The sequence below is a fragment of the Capsella rubella genome, unplaced genomic scaffold (assembly GCF_000375325.1).
Source record: "Capsella rubella cultivar Monte Gargano unplaced genomic scaffold, Caprub1_0 scaffold_2, whole genome shotgun sequence".
In the NCBI taxonomy this organism is placed as follows: Eukaryota; Viridiplantae; Streptophyta; class Magnoliopsida; order Brassicales; family Brassicaceae; genus Capsella; species Capsella rubella.
The window spans coordinates 5378345-5397265 of record NW_006238922.1 but is presented as its reverse complement, the minus strand read 5'-3'; the positions used below and the strand labels follow the sequence as shown (position 1 = coordinate 5397265).

General features: G+C 35.7%; 1 protein-coding gene and 2 non-coding genes across 3 annotated transcripts; 1 reads left to right on the top strand and 2 right to left on the bottom strand.

Annotated features, from left to right (window-relative positions):
* The first annotated feature begins 1740 nt into the window (after window positions 1–1740).
* Window positions 1741–2923, top strand: LOC111832118. Its single transcript, XM_023788458.1, has 3 exons — window positions 1741–2605; window positions 2679–2779; window positions 2864–2923. Exons 1-3 carry the CDS (start codon window positions 1741–1743, stop codon window positions 2921–2923), a joined length of 1026 nt encoding a protein of 341 aa, XP_023644226.1.
* A 14048-nt stretch (window positions 2924–16971) lies between these two features.
* LOC111832236 lies at window positions 16972–17079 on the bottom strand. The gene has a single exon (XR_002835275.1). It is a non-coding gene; the product is annotated as a small nucleolar RNA R71 (small nucleolar RNA).
* A 1509-nt stretch (window positions 17080–18588) lies between these two features.
* On the bottom strand, window positions 18589–18697 carry LOC111832226. Its single transcript, XR_002835266.1, has one exon. It is a non-coding gene; the product is annotated as a small nucleolar RNA R71 (small nucleolar RNA).
* Window positions 18698–18921: the final 224 nt, after the last annotated feature.

Below are 18921 nucleotides of genomic sequence, written 5' to 3'. Positions count from 1 at the left end.
TAAGTTTTACAGAAAATTATAACACACATTTTACAAATTTTCGAGATTAGCACTGATTAATATAATTATAATATTAATTTATCTTTTTTTGATTTTTATTTTAAGGTTTGAGTTGATTATTTAACATTTAGGGTATAGTTTTTTAGGGATATAGCTTAGTGTTTGAAGTTTTCTTTTTTGCTAAATAATTAGTGTATAATGTTAAGAATTTCATTTTGAAAGTTTAATTTTGAAATATGGTGTAATTTTTGGAAATAATTAGTTAATTTAGAAATAAATCTTGTTTTTGTGTTATTTGTAAAAACTGTCCTTTTAATTTTGAATCGATCCTACTAATATTTTAAATAAAGCTTTTAATAAGAATTTTTGATCAGTTAAGTTTGCATGTAGTTTTGGACCTTACACAAAAAAAAAAAAAAAAATCTAGTCAGATTAGAAATAATTACACATCCCTACATAGAAGTACGACGTCGAAGAACACGTTAAAGCAGCTGACGATATGATTTTTTTCAACGAACTTGTATGTCTTTTTTTCCAACTCAATATATTAAAAATGAACTAGTTAATGTTCTTAATATAGAAAATTGTCATTGGCTGTATATACAAGATCCGATCCGATCTCACAGTATAGATTATCTATATGTAGGTACGTACTATTGTATTTCGTAGGTAGTTTGTGTTTAATTTTTCAAATAATATATAGTTTTTCCATATATTTTCCTTGCTTAATTTTTGGTGAAAAAATAAAGTAACTAAAATTGTAGTTTGGTATAGTTGTACCAGAGAATTCACATACATTATATACATAGTTTATTGCTTTGTTTAACCAATGATATTGGTGAGAGAGTACCGATTTAGTAGTTTTAGAAAGGTATATTCTGATTAGCTTTATTGAGAAATTCTCTGTTTAGCTTTCTCATTATTACTTTTGTATACATATTGTGTTATTATTATTATTATTATATATATATATATATATATATATATATATATATACACATATTTATAGTTTGTAAGGATTGTTGACATGTGGAAAAATAAATCAATTTGTTATATCTATGAACGTATCAAAATAATTGTTGCGAACACACAAAAATCTAGCAAAAGCCATAAATTCCACCTAATTAATTTACTGATTGTAGATTAATCAATGGCAGATTCATAAATATTTTTAAAGAGGTCAAAATATTAAATAGAAGTTAATTAGTTCAAAATATTAATTTTCTTTTTAAAAAGTTCTATAAATTGTTGAAATTTTATGTTGTTCTTTTTTGAAATTAAAAATAAGTATAACTATACAAAAAAGTAGTTCTAAAAATTAATAAATGTTTGGAACGACGATCTATTTCCCCCCAGGAACTATCATATACGACCAGTGCCACCCACACTTTTAGCCTCTTTCTGTGTCTCCCTCAAAAATAAGTTCTACAATTATTTTTCCCCAATTATAAAGTCCGAAACTTTTTTCCCCATTTAGTAAAAGATCGAAACCGATTTACACATGAAGCTGGGTTAATGTTGGTTTACTATAGACCAATGTCGTCTTAACCATGTAAAAGAAAACTAAACCTATACTAAACCAATTTAAGTAAACCTAGCCCGATTAAAAGAAAAAAACCGAAAACCTCGAAATCAAAAAACCCCAAATTCGATTGCATCAAGAACCCTAATCCCAGTTACGCGATTTCTTCATCTTCCCAAATTTTCTTCTTCTCTTAATCGATTTCGTTTTTTTCCAAGATGTCACTTCTCGATGAAGAGATGAACGGTGTCCCTGTTGACCAAGAACCCGATGATGAAGATGTGGAAGATATAACCGCTCGAAACGACTACAACCTAGAGCAAGCAATCATCGAATTTGTCGATGAACCGTCGATTCGTCACGATACCATTCCCGAAAGTGACAGTGATGAAGAAGAAGAAGATGTTCCAGGGATGAGATGTCGTAACGAGATCCGACGTGGTGATGGAAATTTGTACAAGAACCAAATTTTCTACAACAAAATCGCCTTTAAAGAAGCTGTCCTCGACTACAGTCTTCGCACATCTAGGAATATCAGACAGTACAGGTATGATAAAACTAAACTTGGGTACCGTTGTAATGCTGAAGGTTGTAAATGGCGTATCTACTGCTCTGTTGTCTCTAATTCGGATAAGTGGGAAGTTAAGAGATTCATTGATAATCATAGTTGTTCGGTTAATGGGGAGTGTGAGTTGATGAAAGTGCCAGTGATTGCAAGATTATTTCTACACAAGATCCGGGAGGAACCAGATTATTTCATGCCAATGAAGATTGAAGAGTTGATAATTAAGAAATGGAAGATTAGTGTATCAAGACCTCAGTGCCAATCTGCTAGGCTTAAAGCTTTGAAATGGATAGATAAAGAATATGAAGAGCAGTTTGCACGGATTAGAGATTTTACTTCTGAGATGGAAGAATCAAATCCGGGTTCTACTGTGGTTGTGGATACACTGACAAATGAGAAAGGTGAGGATGAATTCAATAGATTTTATGTGTGCTTTGACAGTCTTAGAAGAACCTGGAAGGAGACATGTAGGCCAATATTGGGAGTATATGGTTGTTTCTTAAGAGGGAAAACAAAAGGTCAGTTGTTGGTAGCATTAGGGAGAGATGCAGACAATGCCATATATCCAGTGGCATGGGGGGGTTGTTCAAGTGGAGAATGGCCCTAATTGGCTTTGGTTTGTGAACAAGGTTAAAGCTGATTTGGGACTAGGAGATGGTGAAGGATACATCATCGTCTCAGATCGTCAGAAGGTATGAGTTTTGATTTGTTTTTAACTTTTTTTTGTTTTAGTATCTGTTGTTGTTTACTCTCTGTAATATGTTGCTCTTTTTCAGGGTGTAATTAGAGCTGTGCAGATCGAGTTACCAAAGATTGAACATATAGGATGTGTGTGAGACACATCTATGGGAATTTGAAGGCAAATCATGGTAAGAAGACACAGATGAAGCCGTTTATCTGGAATCTAGCATGGAGTTACAATGAGGCTGAGTTTAGAGAGAACCTAGAGAGAGTGAAGGACTATGATATGGGTGTTTTTGATGATGTGATGAGGTCCATCTGGTTCCTCGCAAAACACACCTTCTCATGCTCCACAACTTGTTCAATTCTAGACATTTTTGAAGCCAATGTCTCTATCTCATCATAAAGTGCCTCATCGACCCATTTGAAAACATGATCATCATCAATGAGATGCATTATATTCAATCCAACAATGAGAAACAAATCTAAAATCATCATCATCAATAAGGTGCATTCCTTACCCTAAGTCTTGCTGCATAAGAACAACGATAGTAACGCCAGCCAGGATTGGGTTCTGACATAAAATTCTTCGCAACGATGTCAGACCCACACCAACACCTTTTCGGCACACCCCTAACTATCCCTCTTTGTCGACGATTTGATGTTCCACTCGACTTTCCTGATGCATTGCTCATTGTTTAGCTTTGATTCGATTTTGAAAGTGAAGAAGAATAGAAGCAAAGGTTTTTAGGGTTCTTCGATTTGGGGATTTTATGAACAAACGATGAACTGGGTTGCGGGTTGGTTTATTACTCAGACCCTGGTTTCTAATTCGGTTTTGCTAATGAGTATTTTTGTTTTGTTTCGGGTTTATGAAGTTAACCGAGGAAACCAACAATTATGGGGAAAAAAGTTTCGAACATTATAATTGGGGGGAAATAATTGTAGAACTTATTTTTGAGGGAGACACAGAAAGAGGCTAAAAGTGTGGGTGGAACTGGTCGTATATGATAGTTCCTGGGGGGAAATAGATCGTCGTTCCTAAATGTTTTAAAAAGATTTTGGACCCTTTTAAAAGTAGAAAAACACAAATATTATGGAGACTGACAAATTTTATTTTTTAGATTTAATAGGGTTCATCTGACCCCTTTCTCTCCACGTAAGTTTACCCATGGATTTGTTACCCATTGGACCATATATTGTACATCTTTTCGTTTCTACACAAAACCTAGTAAACAGTAGAGACTTACATAAACTTAAAGATAGTATACGAGTTCCTACCAGATACACCAACCGAACAGTATCCTAAACAGTCCATTGACTATGTTTATGGAGAAAGTGAAACTCAACCAAGGGTAAAGTTCTTAACCAAGGGAACGCCTACTAAACGTATGAAAGAACAATGAGATAATAACACAATCACAAAGAAGAAAACACAAGCTTTAACAAAACAGACTAAATTAGCATTTCTCAAAACATTGGAATCATCGAAAACACAAGGTTTAACAAAAAAAAACTCAATTTCTCGTTTCAATCAAAAACTCAAACTAGTTTTTAGATATTATAGATGTCAAATGAGTTATTCTTTTTTATATCAAATTTGTGTTAATCTGGTTAATTCTCACTATAAAATACACTCAATCTTTTATAGTAATTTGTATATCTCAACCTTTACGAAAATACCTATATTTTTGTGATTTTCTATATATATTTTCATATTATTATATATATAATTAACCGTTTATTGTATTTGTTTAAAGTTTTAATTTCTATTGCAATCATTTAACACTGTTATTTTCCAACTATATATATTGCAAGTTTTAGAATAAAGCTAAAGGAGGAACTCGGTTAGCCAAACCGAGGAAAAGGAACCTTACAGAAGAGAAATTATTTGAAAATACATTTTGGTTGTATCGATGAAGTCAATGATAGATAGATCATGTATGATGTATCATCTAAATGAGTGTGATATAGGGGCAAGGACAATCACTCAAATAGTTATAAAATTATCATGTTAGATTAAATATATAAGAAAATATTTTCAACTTGACTACAACCACTTCACAACTGGATTAAATTACCACATAATTCAACTTGAATAAGCTACGTAATATATATTAACAATATTTGTGTTGAAGACTGAGGTTTTGCAATTTATAACGTTAGGTTTTAAAATGTTCAATTAACTACACAAACATGCTCCAGATGCACAGCCAATCTATTGTAATTCTTGAAGTATCAATTTTACAATATAAAGTTTAGTTTTGGTGATTACATGAAAAATGAAGATGCAAGAAAGCAAAAGATGATTAGATACAATTATAAAAGGGTATTATACGTTTTAGGATGATTATTATTTTTTCCCCATAGTTTAATATTATATTAAAACTTGTTTTAGAACAAGAGTAAGATTACAAACGTCCAAAAAAAGACACTTAACTCGATGGACAACTGAAAGTCTCCGGAGACACTGCCGGAGGAACAAAGAAATTTCCCGGAATCTAAGCCCTATCAAAGTGAAATCACAAAAAAAAAACTAAACTAGAAATACAAAATAGATAATGTCAAAACAAAAATCGAAAAAGGATACATTCTTAATTTAAGAACAAAGAAAACTAGAAAAAAACCCTTAAGAGACCAGAAAGAACTAAGAGAACAAAGCAACATTTTTTTACGGAACACCTGCAAATGCTGGTCTTAGGATGATTACTAAATATAATATAACCAAGATCAGTGCTGGTCCAACATATTAGGTCTTGCAAAGCTCTTGTCTTTTCCCATTTACTATAAAAAAATTATAAATAATTACTTAACCCTTATATAACGTTAACAAAAGTTAGAGACAGTTGAAATGCGCCCAAAATTTTTTCTTTAAATAACATTATTTTTTAAAACACACATACTTCATATATAAACTTAAGCTAATGTTGTCATTGTATGTATCATCGAAGATAAAAAATATTCGGGTGAACCACTCTTATTCATTCCCTTTTAATTATCCAATCAAAATACAATAATATGTCATTTCATAATATAATTTAAAATCAGGAAAACAAAACAAACTAGAGAAACAAAAAATCTGTAAGATTTTTAGTAAAGAAATTATATGTTCGGTTAGAGTATATAAAAAGGGGTTAGAATTTATATTTTACAATTAAACAAAATTATAATTTGGTTTGGATTTATATAAGGGGATTAAGGTTTGAATTTTATAAATAAAGAAAATTATATTTTGTTTTGGATTTATTAAAGAGTGATTAAAGTTTAGATTTTATAAATAAACTAACTTATATTTTGGTTTGGGTTTATAAAATAGTAGTTAGAGCTTATATTTTGTAGTTAAACGAAATTGTATTTTGGTTTGGGTTTTTATAAAAGAGTGGTTAGAGTTTTTAAATAAATGAAATGATAATTCCGTTTGGTTTATAAAATAGTGGTTATGCTTTATATTTGGCAATTAAACAAAATTATATTTCGGTTTGAGTTTATAAAGGAGTGGTTAAGGTTTCTTTTGTTTTTCTGATTTTAATTTTAATTTAATTTTTAATATAATATGACATACATATTGTAGAATTTTGATTGGTTAATTGAGAGAGGGTGAATAAGAGACCCAAGTATTGCTCATTGAAGATATAGTCTAGAATATATCTTATTATATAAAATTGGGTTTTCATAGTTAGTCATTAACAAGATCGTGACACGTGTTAATTGAATTGATAAGATGTTGACACGTGTTAGATAATCAGTGGTAAGAAATTATATAAATTTGTTTTAAAAAAAGAATATTTTCAAAATAGAAAGAAGAAAATAAATATTTAGGAAATTTAACAATTATTTAGTAGTAATCCTAAAGGAACAAGGATAGTAATTATAAAATAAAATTATTAATAAAAATTAGGTCTAAGGAATAAAAAAATTAAAAATAAAGAAAAATATACAATAAGTTAGGAAATTTTTTGAGAAATACCCTTTTTGATGTATCCATTTTTAAAGAGAATTCGTCTCGTGAGCCATTTTTTGGGTAGAAGCAATCTCTATTCTTTCTTTGTTTTCTGTTTTTTTTTTTTAAATCGAAAAACCATTCAATTACAACTCTACCCTCATAAAAATTGTATTATTACATTCCGAAACCCAAATATATCCACCCACTCATTAATAAAACCCAGAAACCCAAAATAATAAAAAATTTGTAAAAATTAAAAAAAAACTCAATCCCTAATCGCAACTCGTTTCTTCTTCTTCTCTTCGAACCGTTTCTTCTTCTTCTCTTTTTCTCTCTAAGTGTGAGTATTTTGAATTCGAGTAGGAGGTTTCATCTTGAGCAATCATCTCCATTGAGTATCATCTTTGAGTATTGACATTGATTGGAAGAAGTATGGTTGAAACAAGAAGGGGAAAGAAGAAAGAAATCGTTGAAGAAAAATAAGTTGTAGGAGTTAAAGAGAAAGATGATGAATTGGCGCCGGCGCCGGCAGAAGAAGCCGAAGAAGTAAAAGCGGCGAAAGTAGCGAAAGAAGCAAAAGCGGCCGAAGAAGAACCCATTGGGAAAGGGGCGGAGGAAGAAGTAGACAAAGCGGCGGACAAATAATTTGTCTCGGCGGATGAGAATTCTCCGGCGGCCGGGGAGAAAGCGACAACTCCGGAAGTAAACGAGGAAGAAGGAGCATTGGCCGATTTACCAGAGGCGCCGGCGGTTGTTGCGGAGGAGGAGACCGGCGGCGAGAAGGAGAAAGAAAAATCGGAGAGTGTTGTTACAGGAAGAGAGATTGTGTTAAGAGGAGACGGTGAGGAGAGTGGTGAAACTCTAGGATCCTCATCGGATAGTGATGGAGAAGGAGAAGAAGGAGAAGAAGGAAAAGAAGGAGAAGAAGGAAAAGAAGGAGAAGAAGGAGAAGAACAAGAAGAACAAGAAGAAGATGAAGAACAAGAAGAAGAAGAAGAACAAGAAGAAGGTTCTAAAGAGAAAGATGGAGATAATTACGAGGAAAGCTCCAACTCGGGAACCAACTCGAATGAAAACGATGTAAGGATCTTAAAAGATTTGGTGTTTGATTCAATTGATGTATGGTATTTTGTTAAAAGTAGGTAGAACAACTTGGATAAAACTAGTACAATTGGGTACAACTGTGCATGTATAACTGGTAGAACTGGCTATATAACTGAGTAAGATGGGTAGTGTTGTAAAACTAGGTGTAACCGGGTAGAACTTGTCATGTAATACTGGTAGAACTATGAGTAAAACTGGTAGTGTTGTAAAACTAGGTGTAACTTGGTATAACTCATCATGTAAAACTGGTAGAACTAGGAGTGAAACTGGTAGTGTTGTAAAACTAGGTAAAACTGAGTACAACTGTTTGTGTAAAACTGGTAGAATTGTATGTATAACTGTGTATAACTGATAATGTGGTAACACTAGGTATTAATAGGTACAATTGTGTTTGTGAAACTAGGTACAACTGGTAAAACTGTGTGTGTAAAACTGGTAGAACTGACACAATATTACTGTTTTTTTGCAGGATTCCGACGACGAGACGACATTAACGCAGTCGTTAAGAATGTACTTCCCACCGAGTCAGTACAACAAGAAGATAAAGCTATCGACAAGGTGTCATATCCATGAAACTTTGTTGGTACTAGAAGAAGGGTTGGATTATCCTATGACGAAGATCGAGAGGGAGTGGTTTCACGACCATATGTAGTTCAAGCACATATTCCACTTGCCAAGGGACCCAAACCACAAGCTTATGGGAATGTGGATGCTCCTTCTTCGTACGGCTTGCGTAGAGAAAAAGAAGGAAGTTTGGTTCGTGGTAAACGGTGTCCCAATCCGGTATGGATTGAGAGAGCATACGTTAATGTCGGGTTTGGATTGTCGTGCCTATCTGGAGGGTTACAAGAACGTGGGAAGTGAAAGGTTCAAGAGGAAGCACTTCAAGAATCTTAACAGGGTAAGATTGGAAGACGTCAAGGGCAAGCTAAAGATGATGGTTCCGTAGTGTAGTCATGCGAGGTTGAAGATGATGGTACTCTACTTTTTTGTGAGTATCCTTGTCGCGGAGACCAAGAACTCGGGTAAGAAAGCAGCGCCCGTAGATAGCCTATGTCTATTAGCGGTCAACGATCTGGAGTTTTGTGCTTCTTTTCCTTGGGGAAGGTACTCGTTTGAGCACATGCTCAAGTTGATCTCGCACACTATGCGCCATTTTGATGGGGTGGTGGAGAAAGAAAGATCAATATGGCCGGTTCCGTGATTTTGTATCCCGATGGAGGTTAGTGGTTTGTCTAATCGAATTTCATTGTGATTGTTAACTTATTTTGTACTAACATGAATTATATTTCTTGTGTAGTTATTAGCTTTTGAGGCAATTCCTACACTCGGTGATGAATTCATTGAATTGATTCTAGAGGCGGACATAGAGTGTCCGTGGATGTATAGGAGGACGCTCAAGAAAGGGGCGATGAAAGGGTTTCCTCTCGAGAAGCTGAATGAGGTTCTCGGTCAAACTAAGGTTAGTTGTACCTTTCTCCAAAACTTTCACTAGTACTTGGTTGTTTTTAATGTGTGTGTGTGTTTTCTTTTGTTTAAACATGATATTGTATCTGTAATAGAATGTACCGATGAAGAATCTCAACTGTTGGAAAAAATCATCGATGAAGGTCACGAAGATGATGATGCGCATGATGTTGTGGTTGAGAGTTGGATGAAGCTCATTTCAAAAGGTAAGGGTGTGTTTTTCGAAGAGATGTTCGAACAAGATGTGGCGGCCCAGTCAGAACAGCTTATCGATGCTCTTCTTCCACTGAGAGTAGCCTCCAATAATCTGGCAAATCAGGTCAACACCCTCCAAGAAGAAATGAGCTCGAAGTTTGAGATCATTTTCGAGAAGTTTGATGGAATTGAGAATCAGTTCAATGAATTGGAATCTTACGTGAAGAGAGAGTAGAGAACGGAAGAAGATGAAGAAACAGAGGGGCAGCAAAAGAAGCAGAAAACTAAGAAGAAGAAATGTGAGAAACGACCAGCCCTTCTAGAACCCGGTTCAAGACCGAAGACAAGGTCAAAGAGAAAGTAAATGTGGTTGTGGATTTGGTTGTGAACTTGGTTATGTTATCTTTTTTATGGTTGTGTTTTTGGTTGTGTAAACTTAACCTATTTACATGATTTGGTATTAGTAGAATTACTAAAGACAATTTCAGTTTTTCAAAGGATTTGGTAAATTTAGAATTACTAGGTAATACTAAGTATAACTAGTAATACCGCTTATAAATTTGTCATAATAATACTAGTAATACTGAGTAAAACTACAATGTGATTTCTGGGTTTGTCATAGTAATAACAGTAATACCGAGTATAACTAGAATACGTTTTCTGGGTTTGTCATAGTAATACTAGTAAAACTGAGTAAAACTTGACTTCGATTTGGCATAGTAATACTAGTAAAACTGAGTAAAACTTGACTTCGAAATATAAGATATAATTGCAACACACACTACATAGAGTTCACATAGGATTAAAACACACACAACATAGACTTAAACTAAAGCACATCAAACAACGAGTCTTAATTCCACAAGAAAAAACAAGACACAACAAAGTAATCACTTGAAGCTAATTTCTTCTAAGAGCTCAATTCGACCCACAAGGCTTGACACTACGTCCTTGAGGTAGGCAATCTCTTTTGCATTGCCTTCCAGCTGCAACTTCATTTGAGAGATAAGGAATTCATGATTTGCGTATTCTCTCAATCTATTTATGTGCTCTTCCACGTCCTTCCTCAAGCTTTTGGCATCCTCCTCAATCGCATCAACCCACTATTTGCGCCTGTGTAACCCATCATCCTATAAACCAACACAACACAATATATAAGTTTTACTAGTTTTACCAGTTCTACCACTATATCATATTACCAGTATTACCTTATAGTGAACACAAGTAAAGTATCTCTTCTTCTCAATTTCCGTTGGAGATGTCTCCTCAACGATATGTTCACCACACGGACATTGAAGAGGAATGCGCTAATCAGAATCGGCTACGACATCAAGTCGGTCCATATATCTCTTTGCCTATTTCATGTGTCGATAGTGTGGATCCTCCCCTTGATAGTATCGCTCTGCCATTGAGAAAGAGAGATTGAGAAAGAGAGGTTGAGAGAGAGAGGTTGAGAGAGAGATTGAGAAAGAGAGGTTGAGAGAGGAGAGATTGATGAGAGAGAGAGAAGAGAGATGTCGAGAGAAGAAGAAAGAAAGATGAATGAGATAGAGAGATAGAGAGAGAAGAGATGAAAAAAAAAACTAATTTTTTTTTTCAAAAAATTTAAAATTTGAAATTTCGTTGGGCGGGAAATTCAAATTTTTGGCCAAAATTTTCAAAAATTTTTGGCCAATTTTCGAAAAAGGTTTGAGAAAAAAAAATTTGACCAAACACACGTTGCCACGTGTCCAGCATTTGTGTTGACACTTAGTTGTACCCAAGGTTGTAGTTGTACCAAGATTGCAAGTAATTGTACTTTTGATGTTTTTTCAGTTTAATTAGTATTACATTGTCTTTAAACTATATTTAGTAGTTGTACAGTTGATTAATGTCAGTCTACCTATAATTAAGAGTATTCTATATATTCATATATTAAAAATTTATATTTATATAACTTCTTCATCTCAACTTGGTGATTATTTATAAAGTGAACTCAAGAGTCTAAGGAAACACTAGTTTAGATTCTTTCATATCGACCCAATATATACATAGTTTTTAAAATTGTCTTTTTACCAACGTTAACACATTAAGTATGTCGTTTATTGGTACATACATAGTTAGGTTCAATTTAAAATATTTTTATGCATCTTAAACATATTTTATCAGCTATACTAGTTGTACTAGTATGTCAGTTTTACTAGTATGTCAGTTTTACTAGTATGTCAGTTTTACTAGTTGTACCAGTATATCAGTTTTACCAGTATACTAGTTTTACCGGTTTTACTAATTGAACCAGTTTAACAAACATATGCCAGTTATGCCTTAAAAATGACTGTTATACTAGTTTCACCCTGCTACGACACATCAAGTTAAATAAGAAGCAAACATACATTGTCACATAACCTAGAGAGTAGAGGTACAAACCAAAGGTTCCATACATGAATAAAAAATATACGAAACATGAATCAAACATTACTAGAAACTCCGAATAACAACCATTGTAGTCCTTGTCTCCTCCGCCTTTTATTTTGTGTCCTTTTTCTCTTTAGTGGTCGCTTTTCTCCAGTAGACGCAAACCTTTTAGTTCTCTTCCTTCCACCCTTTGTTTTGCGTTTTGGCGGAATGATCTCAATATCTTTCACGCAAGCCCGGACGTTCCACTGAGATTTATCCGCTACTAGGAAAATTGTCTGATAATACGCCATCGCCCACAACTCCGTCCAATAGTACCTAGAACACAACTCATGCATTTGGATATCCCTACTTCTATATGTAGTCTTTAGGTACTCTATGAAAGCGGCCAATGCATGTACACAACGGTACTTTTCAATATCAAAAAACCTGCAACCACAACTCCTCAAAAGCAAATTCACCAAATAAGGCTTCCCGTCGTTGTCAATGACATTGTATTGAAGCTCAAAAGTGTTTAGCTCAGTCACTTTTAGTTTCTCAACAACCCCCCATAAATCGTGCAAGTAATTCTCCACAAAAGGCACCAATTTATTTGCAACCGAACCAGACACGGCCTCTTTCCGATGTACATTAAACCATTCAGAGAATTTTCCGATAATCGCATCAAGCATGGGTATTAAGGTGTACCTCCTAATGTCTTTCAATACGCTGTTCAATGATTCCACACTGTTACTAGTGTCTAGGTTGTACCTTTCTCATGGAAATACACATCTTGCCCATTTTTCAATCTTCGATGAATCTTCGAGATACTTGGCAGCAGAAGGATATCTTGTCTTGAAAGAATTGTATCCCACTTTGAACTCAACCACATAACCTGCTTACCTCCATGAATCTCCATGCAACAACATCTCTGTTATAGTTGGAAGCATGACCTTTCACATTTTGGGACAAATGGTATATACAATGCCCATGATGAGCCTGTAGATACACATTAGCTATGGCTTTGATGAGACTTGAGTTTCTGTCAACAATAAATACTATTTCAGAGGAGTCCCCAATAACGGTTTTCAACATCTCCAAAAACCAATTCTAACTCGCATCATTCTCACCATCAAGAACACCAAACGCCAAGGGATAATGATGACAGTTAGGATCTTGAGCCGATGCAAAAACAAGAACACCACCATATCCGTTCTTTAGAAATGTTGCATCCATAGTTATAACCTTCCTCATCACTTGAAACCCTTCAATGCTAACTCCCAAAGCTTTGAACAAGTACATGAATTTCTTATTCTCACCCAAATGCACATATGTTTTCGTACCTTGATTAACCGTCTCTAACATGTGCAAATAACAAAGGAGCATTTTGTAGCTTTCTTCCGCGGTACCACGCAAATCACTAACGGCTTTAACTTTCCCTGTCAATGCCGTCGAGTATGATACACTCAAACCTAATTTGGTCTTCACAAGTTCCATGATAATTTTGGGACGTGGAGTTTCCATCTGTCCGGGATAATCATTATGCAAAAGGGATGCAACTAATTCGGAGTGCCGCGCCTGTTACTGTTGCTTGAACTTTTACTCGGCCGAGAGCAACTATGCATATTGTTGTGCCGGCGGATAGAGAAAATCTCAGTCTCTGGAACTCTTGTAGCTCGTAAACCCCAACTACATCCTTCTTTAGAACATTTCAACACATAACGATCCTTATCCGACTTCAAAATTTTAAACCTAAAACAGTTAGCAAACGAAGCTCTATCCACCACTTCTTGCAATGCCTTCTTGTTTGGGAATTCGTCAAATTTCATCAAAGTCAAACCGTCTTCCCATGGCTCTATAAACGTAGAAGGTGTTACACCAGGTGGTTGTTCAACATATTCATCACCTTCTTCACGTCCTAAAGTTTCAAAATTGCCCTCTACACCCTTTCCTTTATCTTTCTCTATGTATAGAACAATGGCCTCATCATCTCTAGTTTGTTGGTTTTGATAATTCATACCAACAGAACTTTGGTCCACTCTAACAGCCTCATCATCATCATCATCATCATCATCATCATCATCTTCAATCACTTGCTCAGGCTGTTCCGATACCTTTGTGACATCCACATACAACACACATCTTCGCTTCTCTTTATCAAAGGACGTCAAATACACATCCAAATCCTCATCATTATAAATCTTACACTTTTCCTTCTCCAATTTAACGTGGCTATCAACAAATCCAACCTTCTTATTTATCCTTCCTTTTAGCATCAACAACGTTATATCACTCACTTTTGTCTTGATCATAATACTATACATCTGACATTCACACTTAAAATATATGGATACACTTTCGCTCATTGTATCCTGCCAAAAAAATACAAAAAACAAAATCAGTTTTACCAGTTTTACTAGTTTTACCAGTTCCAGTACTACTTGATTTTACCAGTTTTACCAATTATACGAGTTATGCCAGTACTACAAGTTTTACTAGTTATACTATATTTAACACAGTGTCTAGTTTTACTAGTTCTACTCAAAATCGAATTTCGATTCCGGATTCTAAACTCTGCAATTCAAGACGAATCTGGGTCTAAATTCATTCTAATCAACTAAATAGCTCAATCAACCCATAACCCATGGTCAAACATCCAATGTGCTTAGGATTTATCTTCTCAAACAAAATCCAATCAAATTTCAAAATTCTAAACAAATATGAAGCTTATAGTTGAAGAATGTACCTGCATTTTGGAGCTTTGTATAGCTCAAAAGAGAAGAAGAAACGCAGGGCCTCCGACGTCGCCGGAATTGACAGCTCCGACACCAAAAACCAACCACGACGTTGGGTTTGGGAGGAGGAGGCGGAGAGGAGCAGGTCAGGGTCGGATTTGGTTCGATTTTTTTTTTTGTTTTTTTTGTAATTAAAGTAAATAAAAGAAAAAGAAAATAAGGAGGGGTAGTCTGGGAATGACACATTGTCATTAATGAAGTAGGGGTATTGAGATTAAAAAGGGAGATAGTGGATGAAAAATGTGAAAAAGGATACATGAGAAAAGTGGTTTTATCTCCCATGTCCTTATTTGAGGCAAACAAATCTCGTATCTCCCATTCTATTCTTTCTTTCTTTTTTTTTGTTATTTTTTAAATAGAAAAATGAATCAATTACAACAGTACCCTCATCAAAACTCTAATATTACAATCCAAAACCCGGATATATCCACCCACCCATAAGTAAAACCAAGAAACCCGGAAAAAAAACAAAATTTGAAAAAAATTAAAAAACTCAACCGAATCCCTAAACGACCGAGCCGTTTCTTCTTCTTCTCTTCTCTTCGCTTTTTCTCTAAGTTTGAGCATTCAAAATTCCCAATCTCTTTTGGAGGAGGTTTCATCTTTTGGAGACTGTATTGTAATTGATTTGGAAGAACTATGGTTGAAACAAGATGAAGAAGTGTTGTCGGCGCCGGCGGAAGTAGCCGAACAAGCAAAAGCGGCGGCCAAAGAACCTAGTGCACCGGACGAACAAGGGAAGTGAGCGGGCGAAGAATTAGAGAAAGGGGCGTAGGAAGAATTCGTCTCGGCGGATGAGATGAATTCTCCGCCGGCTGGTGATAACTCTATATTTTTACACTTTTAAGCATATGTTCTGAGCATCATTTGCATGTCTCGAGCCCTATTTCTCAGGAATTTTAGCCTATTTCCATCATATTTCACATTTAGGATTGTTAGCATAGGCAATTGTATATCATCTGCATTTTATAGTAAAAACAGGCACGCCCGGACACTTCAGAGCACGGATCCGATCGGGTGTACTGAGCCCGACCTAGGCGAGCACGATCAAGCACCCGGACTTAGAGGAGGAAGCTGGACTCGGACGAGCAGAGAGAGGACCCGAACGAGACCAACATGAACCCGACCGAGCTCTTCTCAAATTGACTTTGTAATTTGTCTTTTTCTGTTTTAGGGCTTCCTGCCTTTAGTATAAATAGACCCCTTGGGTCATTAAGCAAAAAATCGAGTTTTCATTAAGGTTTTTCTTTGTAGTCATCAAACATTTCTAGAAACTTGTAATCTTAATATCTTTTGATCTATTGAATTCTTAGAGTTGCTTCTTTATAATATTTTGCTCATTAGATCATTATCTATCCAGTTATGCAAGATTCAAAGATTTCTGGGTTTATGTTCTTGATGATGAATTCTAGATCTTAGTAGTTTTATGGGTTTAGAGGATGGGTTAGGTGATGAGGAATCTTAGTCTCTAGGGATGCTTAAGTATAGATTTAGGTAGATACCTTATGGATTAGGAGATTTAATTGCTAATCTTAGCATTAACCATGTGGGATTAGATCTTAGACATTCCAGCACTCAAAAAGTGTTCAAGTGGAATGTCTGATCAACTAATGCCAGAGATTTATTTACTTATCCAAGAGATTGGCTGTTAAAGAGTAGATTGACATTAATGAGCTTGTTCTTTATGCCTATCTATAGTATGTTTCATCAATGAACGTTGAGATTAGGAAGTGTTATAGATCTGATAATCTTTGCCAAGAGATTGGACTGATGAGGTTAAGTGGTTCATTGTCTAGGATTAGATCTATTTGAGTATGTTAAGCATCCTAAAGAGATTAAAGAGGATTCATCACCCCATTATCCCATCCTTAAGACCCTTGTTTATCTGACTGTTTACTTACTTCATTTCTATTTTCAATATTGCTTCTGTAGTTTTTGCATTCTTCGTTTCATTTCAGTAGTTCTCTTAGATCCTTTAGCTTATCTTCAGTACTGTTCTTAGATCTTTTAGTTTATCATTATGTAGTTTACTTCTATACATTAGAGTTCTTTCAACCAAACTTTCAACTGCTTGGCTTGACTTGATTAGTTCTGATATATCTTGATTGATTACAATACATCTATTTGGATCAATAACCTCATGTACTATATTGCACTGGGGAATTGAACTCCAAGACAAATAAAAACCGTGTTTCAGATTGTTCCCTTTCTCCCTTGGCGATAAAGCTCATCAATTGGAGAAGTCATTGCCAGCTGGATCAATCACAACCTGGGAGGAGTGCAAGAAAGCATTCTTGTCTAAGTTCTTCTCCAATGCATGAACCACACGATTGAGGAACGACATCTCTAGCTTTGCTCAGTGAAACAACGAAACCTTCTATGAGCCATGGAAGCGATTCAAAAGGTATCAGTCCCAATGTCCTCACCACGGCTTCAGCAACGAGTCGCTGCTTAGTACTCTCTACCGAGGAATACTACCTAAGTTTTGCCTACTTCTCGATACGGCCAACAATGGAAATTTTCTAAACAAAGATGTCGAAGCTGGTTGGGAACTGATAATTCTGTATTTCATCAATTTTTGAGCATGTATTCATCATCTTTTCAGCAATATTCACTTGTTGATTCGCATCATATTGATCACTTTCTGCATTTTTTGCATACTTAGGTAGGTTTTATGCATAACATGCATGTCTTGCATATATTCTGCATATTTGGAGTGTTTTGGGTACTAAGCAGACATGCAGCGCAAAACAGAGGAACAAGTATCACTCGACAGGCACACGATCGAGTTGGATGATCGAGTAAGCAGCAGAGATACATTGCAAATACATCGACGATCGAGTGAGCAGCAGACGTACACGATCGAGTAGCAGAGGAGTAGTAGAGGATTTCAAAGATCACTCGACACGCTCACTCGAGATATATGGTCGAGTATGTAATGATGCAGAGAAGAAATAATGTGTTACTCGACGCGCTCACTCGACCAACAGGGTCACTACAACTTTTAAACCACTTTTTACTTTGTCGTTTTATGTTTTAAGTTTTTGAATCATTATTGTTTATCTTCCAGTCATCGTTATTATTATGCATGTTTTGAACGATTCTGGGTTTATGATGTTTAACATGATTTTGGTGTCTAACATCACACCTGATTAGACTAATACCTATTGTACTGCAATGACATGAAAGTACTCTAGGGTAATTGGTAGTAAAATCCTAATATCAATTTGGCGCCGCTGCCATTTGGGTGTTTGTTTGTTACATTTGAGATTTCAGACTTGCTAAGATCAAGTTTTTATTCAACATTTACTAAAGTTACTCACTTTGTTCTTTATGCTTGTCTATTGATTCATGTACAACTCTTGCTCAACTGCTCCTACTCGACTGACACACTCAACCGTCTCGCGAGCTAAGTTGATTTGAGTTGTATACACACACGGTCGCAAGGCACAGAGAACTTGTTCCAGCCCTCCGACTTTATTGATCGCTTGGTACCTGCATCAAGACAGCAACGCAACAGAGTTACACCACCACAAGTGGAGATGGAAAACCCTCAACAACCACTTCCACCACGGGCACCTACACGGATTGGAGCTGGTGATGCTCCACGCAACCATACCCATCGTTAGAGTATAGTACCTCCAACCGTGCAGAACAATAACTTCGAGATCAAGAGTGGTCTGATCTCCATGGTCCAGCATAATAAATATCATAGTCTATTTATGGAAGACGCCCTGGATCACCTCGAAGAGGTTGTTCGTCTCTGCAGTCTCACCAAGATCAATGGAGTCAGTGAGGACGGTTTCAAGTTACGACTCTTTCCATTCTCTCTGGGTGACAAAGCTCATCAATGGGAGAAAACTCTTCCTCCAGGATCTATCACATCCTGGGATCAATGCAAGCAGTCGTTTCTTGCCAAGTTTTTCTCCAACTCCAGAACTGCACGTCTACGCAACGACATTTCTGGGTTCACTCAGAAGAATGGTGAAAACACTCTATGAAGCATGGGAGCGCTTCCAAAGTTATCAGTCTCAGTGCCCTCACCATTGCTTCACCAAGGAGTCTCTCCTTAGTATTCTCTACCGGGGCGTTCTCCCAAAAATCCGGATGTTACTTGACACTGCCAGCAATGGCAACTTTCTGAACAAGGACGTCGACGATGGTTGGGAGCTTGTTGAAAACCTAGCCCAATCTGATGGCAACTACAATGAAGACTATGCTAGAACCATCAGAGCAACCACATATTTTGATGATAAGTACAAGAAGGAGATGCAAG